The 6728-nt window shown below is 29.1% G+C and overlaps 1 protein-coding gene across 1 annotated transcript; it reads left to right on the forward strand.

Annotated features, from left to right (window-relative positions):
* Nucleotides 1-2368: 2368 nt before the first annotated feature.
* LOC145194073 (purine nucleoside phosphorylase-like) lies at nucleotides 2369-4456 on the forward strand. Its single transcript, XM_080071661.2, has 6 exons — nucleotides 2369-2507; nucleotides 2892-3061; nucleotides 3209-3312; nucleotides 3420-3595; nucleotides 3784-3955; nucleotides 4155-4456. The coding sequence occupies exons 1-6, from the start codon at nucleotides 2488-2490 to the stop codon at nucleotides 4368-4370; spliced, it is 858 nt and encodes a 285-aa protein (XP_079927787.2). The 5' UTR covers nucleotides 2369-2487; the 3' UTR covers nucleotides 4371-4456.
* The last annotated feature ends 2272 nt before the right edge of the window (nucleotides 4457-6728 follow it).

A 6728-nucleotide genomic window follows, 5' to 3' on the forward strand; every position in this document is an offset into this window, starting at 1 on the left:
AGCAAGATAGAAAGTGGAGCAAGATTGAAAAGAATGAATTTGTTTCAAGCTTCAATCAACCGGAAGGTACCTTTCTATTTATTAATTCAAAATGCTTTTTTGTTTTGCTTATTTTTCATCCAGAAAAAGCTCATTGAGAATATATACATATATTCTCTATGAGTTTTTTCTGAATGTGAATGTACACATACATTCACTAATCAAATAACATTTATAATTTGTTTCTTATTATTCTTTGTAATAGTTAAGCACATGATTTCACTTTATTTTACATTAATATTTTAGGACCTGTCAAAGTGCATTTTGCTGACTGCCAAAAACCAGTTGATTACTTTTTAAAATATTTTGATAATGAAATAATGGATTCCATCTTGTTCCAAAGTAATTTGTATATCAATCAGACACAAAAAAGAGTTTCTGCATTGTCAAAAGCTGAATTATTCGCATTTATGGGGATTAACATGGTGATGGGGTATCACGAGTTACCATCATGGAAACATTATTGGAATGGCGAGCAAGATTTGTCTGTACCGTTTATTTCAAATGCATTATCTAGAAATAGATTTTTGCAGATACTATCTAATATCCATGTCAATGACAATAACGCAGTTCCAGATACCAATACTGATAAACTTTATAAAATGCGACCACTAATTGACAGCTTGAATAAAAAGTTTACTGAACTGTACAGTGTATTACGTTCCGTTAGTATTGATGAAAGCATGATTCTTTTCAAAGGGCGCAGCTCATTAAAGCAATACAATCCTGTGAAACCAACAAAAAGAGGTTATAAACTTTGGTCCTTAGCAGATATGGATGGCTACCTTTACAAATTTGAGGTTTATCAAGGAAAAGATAATTGTAGAATTGATCCTGCTATGCCTAAATATTTTGGTTTAGGAGAAAAAGTCATTTATGAAATGACAAAATCATTGCAAGGAAAGTTTCATGAAGTTTTTATTGACAATTACTTCACATCTGTTCCGCTCATGGAATACTTACTCTCTAATCAGGTTCTAAGTTGTGGAACTTTGCGTACAAAAAGAAAGTACCTGCCACAAGACTTTATAAAAGATAGGTGCCTAAAGCGAGGCGACTTTGATTATCGAATATCCAAAGATGGAATTGTAGTTTTTAAATGGAAGGATAACAAACCTGTTCATGTCATTTCAAACTATCATGGAACGGATACATCAGAAATAAAGAGAAAGAACAAGGATGGAACCATATCAATGATTTGCGGTCCAAAAGCAGTAAAAGATTATAACGCCTTTATGGGAGGGGTTGATAAAGCTGACATGCTTTGTTCGCTATATGGCACTTCTAGAAAATCCAAAAAGTGGTGGCATCGCATTTTTTTTGGTCTTGTTGAGCGAACAATCTGCAATGCTTATGTTGTTTATAAAAAAATGTCCAATGAAAATATAAATCTTCTTGACTTTCGAAGATCAGTTGCACAATCCATGGTTATGAAAGGGAAGCCACCAAATCTTGGCAGACCAATAACATCATCTCCTTCCAACAGACTTACTACTAACAAAAGAAGAAAGTCAAATTATTCAGTAGTGCCATCAATTCGTAAAGAACATCTTGGAATTCATTGGCCACATCATGATGGAAAACGAGGACGGTGCGAAGTTTGTTCAAAAAAGAAGATTGAAGCAAGGCCATTTTTCAAGTGTAGCACTTGTAAAATTTTCTTATGTATAAATGATAAAAGAAACTGCTTTAAAGAGTTTCATGAATGAACAACTTTATCTGTACATTGTAAATAATATACACTTTTTGTTGGTTTAGATAATGCCTGTCGGGACTTATTTGTCCCATAGTAATTTTTAAGACAGCTAAAATAAAAAAATTAAATCTTTTTTTTTTTTTGTATGTAGATTTATCACAAATTAAAAAAAAAATAAAACAATTTAAAAAAAAAAATCATTGTCACACCTTGGACCACAAAGGGTTAAAAGCGCTAATTATATTTTTTTTTACTTAATTAAAACAACTTTTCTCTTATAATACCGGAAATATTTTTCGTTTTGGGATTTTATAATTTTAAAATATAAAATTTTAATATTACTCTCTTGATAGGTTATTTTTGTAGAAAAATTGAACATTGTTTATAATATACGTAACTAAAACTTAGCTAGAAGTATTTTATAAAAATACAATAAATCATATAGCTAATTAAAGTTATATATATATATATATATATATATATATATATATATATATATATATATATATATATATATATATATATATAATATATATATGGCCAAATATAATCAAGCTATTTATTATTATTATCTTTTTTTTTTGTAAATGTTTTTAAAACAGGATAAGAACAGGATAAGAATGATCTCAATAATATTGGTAGATTCTATGTAAATAATTCTGGCTTTATTTTACTTTCTGATTTTATTATAAAATGAGACATTCCTAAATTACTCATTTAGTTTGTCCAAAATAAATTTATTCTGCAACAGTATGTCTGGTGAAGCTGAAGGGTAGGTTTCATTTTTGTTTGTAAATATTTGTGTTGTGATTAAAATAAAATAAAAGTAATAGTTTTAAGTTGTGTGATAATATAAACTTTTTGAAGGTCAATTTAAAAAGTTATTGAGAGTGAATAAGAATTATCAGAAAAAGTATTCAAGAAGAAGTTTTTTTATGAGAACTTTTTATTTTTCAAGGAAACTTTGAATTGTATAACTAAAATACTCTGACTAGAATTACTCCTCTGTACTCACTTCTATTTATATCAATACATGCAGTTTTTTTAGTAAAAGTCTAATTTTATTCCATACATAGTGTGTGTGAGTATGTATCTGTCATTTTGGTACATTTTTGTTATATAAAAAATACATAACATATAAGTATGTATTATTTAGACATTCCTTTGAAGATGTTAAAAGTATTACAGATTTTCTTCTCTCAAAAACGCAATATCGGCCAACTGTTGGGGTTATCTGTGGATCAGGTCTTGGGGGCTTAGTAAATAATGTTGAGAACAAAGAAGAGTTTGCTTACGAGGATATTCCAGGTTTTCCTATTAGCACAGGTAAATTTTGTTTATTCTTGCTTGAAAGTCAAAATGTTTATTTTTTCAATGCTGGTTTCAACATTCCAGTAATGAAACTTTATCATGGTTTTCTTTTTTAGAAAGCAAAAATTTTATCAGCAGTTTTCTATTTTGTTATTTTTTTAGTAAAAGGTCATGCAGGAAAATTGGTTTTTGGAACAATCAAAGGAAAAAAAATTGTTTGTCTGCAAGGAAGGTTTCATTTCTATGAAGGTCATGGAATAAACAAGGTATAAGGGCAATGTTTTACATTATATAAGTGCTGAGATATTTGTATAACTATTGTACATGTTTGCAGGGAGCAATAATAAGAAATATGGTTATGACTTTATTTCAGTGTACAATGCCTGTGAGAGTTATGGCCTCATTAGGCATTAAAACCTTAGTTGTCACAAATGCAGCTGGAGGTATCAATAGAAGTTTTAGTGTTGGTGATATCATGATAATTAAAGACCATATTGGAATTCCATGCATGGCTGGTATTAGTCCATTAGTAGGGAAAAATGATGAAAGGTTTGTGCTAGCAAATATTATTATAAACTCTGAAATTTTAAAGATTTTATTTATTAAATCAATTTTTTTACAGTTGCATAATGTTGGAATTTAAATTTATCGTTCTTAAACATTGTCACTAAAATGTAATATGTGTTCATTACAAGTAATACACTTTTTTATTGAACTTAATATAATTTTTTTTTTAGATTTGGTCCTCGTTTTCCATCTATGAATGGAGTTTATGATAAGGAATATCAAAGATCTGCTCTAGAAATAGCTAAAGAATCAGGTTATGGGGATTTTATGCAAAATGGTGTTTATTGCATGGTTAGTGGACCTTGCTACGAAACACCAGCAGAGCTAAGGTTTATACAAACGGTATGTTTTAAGTAACATAGTTACAAAATAAATTTATATTTTTAGTTTTTATATTCAATAATAGATCTCATAAGTACTTTTTTATAGTTTTTCTCAAAAGAAAAACAGCATTGAAAATTTGTTTAAGCTATATTTATAAAAAATAATTTGTTTAAACACCCACAAGCTAAGTTAGAAAGTATAATGGTTATGGGTTTAGATTGGTGGTGATGCTGTTGGAATGAGTACCGTACCTGAAGTTATTGTTGCAGCACATATGGGAATCAAGTGCCTTGGCATATCTCTCATCACTAATTATTGTGTAATAGACTATGAAACAAGAAATGCTCCAAACCATGCAGAGGTGCTTGAAGTTGCTCAACGAAGATCAGAATGTGTACTTGATATTGTCACAAAATTTATCTCAAATTTGTAATAAAATTTTATAATCAGAGTATGTTATCTTACTTTAAATGAATAATTCAGTTTGTAGTCTAAAGAATATATCTAAAGAATTTTATATCTAAAGAATTTTATTTTTCATTTTACAAGGTCAGTTTAAAATTGTCTTATTCTATTTATAACACCAGAATTTTTGAACTCTCATCTTACTTTTTTATTATACTGACGACACTTAGTGAATAAATTTCATAAACAAATAACACGATTGTCGTGCAAACTTTTAAAAGTCAAAATTAAATTCAATTGATTTTGTTTCAAAACCCATGGAATGGTTTCAGATGGAATTAGGTTAAAATATTAGAAACCATTTTAAAAAGTTACTCTTCTCCTTTTCCTCCTTCCTCCCGCCCTCTTTTTTTTCTTCTAAATTACAACTGATATAATGTAATTACAATTATTGAACAAATAAAAATAATCACGTTGCCTGGTAACATCATTTCAAGTTTTAGATTTAATAGGAAAAATATTAACAAATTTAGGGATATCGAGAAGAAATGATAATTTTGCTTGTACTTCTTTGTAAGTCTTTTTTTTTTCAAAGTATAATATCTCGTGATTCAGAGCATTTACTAGTCAAGGAAATCTTTCTCATTTTCGGATGCGCTCCTCCGTACATTACTGTCTGAAGATGGATTAACCCTTTCGAGATGGTTTTTTTTTTAAAAGTACGAATATGTTTTTTTGTGTTTTTAAAATTTTGTTAGTCAATAGTACCTAATCTACTGGAAAAGTATTTACTTATTTAGATCGATTTACGATCCAGTTCATATAGTCCTATCATTTGGTCCGCTAAATCCACCCTTTCCATAATTTCGCGATGAAACGCAATCATCTCTGGGCAAGAAACACAACATTTTGAGTAGTCTTTCAAAGTTTTCATCACTTTTGTAACATCACCTTTATGACAATTACTAAACATAAGGATTTCTTTTGTGTCTTGCCATTTTACAAATAGTAGTCCATCTTTACTGCACTGAAACACATATTTGCCTATTTTCAGCTTTTATTGATTTTAGGTAAATATTTTCTATTTTTGTTGCACGTTCCTAAAGCGTCATCAACAAATAAAAATATATGAATTTCAAGCGAATTTTACTCACAAAAAGCAAATAGCAGTTGTTTAACGTTTTCACAGGCGACGAATCCTGGATATACTTTGGACAAGTCGGCTGAAAACAACTAAATTTATCATGGATAGGTGTCAGAGAATCCCCGAAAACACTAATCCATTAAAGCCAATTTCAGCCTAAAAGCAATGTTACATGTTTAAGTCGACAGGGCCTTTTAGATTTACTGTCTAGATAAGGTAAAAACTATAAATACTCAAGCATACATCGAAGACTGCCTTTAAACTTTTTTAAAGTGCCATAGCAAAGTTTTTTTTTCTCATTAAACTCGAAAAATTCATCCTTAAAAAAAAGAACTTTGAAAATTTAAATCTAAGTTGAAAATTACGCAAGGGTAGAAAATAAATACTAAAATTGGTGAGTTGTTGTCTTTCGGTAAAATATTTTTGATAACTTTATTTCTTTTCTTTGATTGGTTCAATTGAAACAACTCGAATAATCTTTTGAGCTTCTCGAAAGCAATTTAATCAACAAATAGAATAATGATATAGAAACAAATAGTCACACAAAAAAATTAAGTTATGTTAAAATTTAGTACTTAAACAATACGGAAATATATTACAATTCTTTAAAAGTCTTTTTTTTTTTTGAGTTTTATTTATTTTCCATGTTAAATCTTCGTTCATGAAAGAATATAACTTTCAACAAATTATTGAAACAAATCAAAAACATTGAATGCATAATTCACAATGAAGTTGCAAAAATTAAGATTTCTCAATACGAAAAACTTCACATAAACCAATGTCATTTCAAGATTGGAGGTAAGGACTTTATGAACTAAAAACAATCAATGGTGATACGATACGCACAGAGCACCAAGGTTCAAACACTAAACGTTTTGAGAAAAGACACATGAAAATACACATGAAAAAGTATATGATGATAAAGGTGCTAATTGAGAATCTAAAAGAGTTGTATTAACCAAGCGAAACTTTCATGTCATTATTAGTAAATGGGGATCAAGTTCTGCTTATTAAACATCCCTCCTCCTTCCAAAATACCTTTAAAAAGAAGTTTTGGTATCCATAGGAAAAAGTTACTTAGGCAAGCTGTTCGAAGTTGACAATCTTGAAGGCGATGGCAATTGATAGCCGATAAACGATGGGGCACTGATGTTAAAATTTATGCATCTATAACAGCTTTAGGTACTAATAGGTGTTTACAGCTTTTCTTGTGAAAGCTCAAAGTATTACTAGTATTTTTAC

Source organism: Hydra viridissima, unplaced genomic scaffold (genome assembly GCF_058129835.1).
Source record: "Hydra viridissima isolate aposymbiotic clone 2 unplaced genomic scaffold, HvirCarnegie_v1 scaffold_12, whole genome shotgun sequence".
Lineage (NCBI taxonomy): Eukaryota > Metazoa > Cnidaria > Hydrozoa > Anthoathecata > Hydridae > Hydra > Hydra viridissima.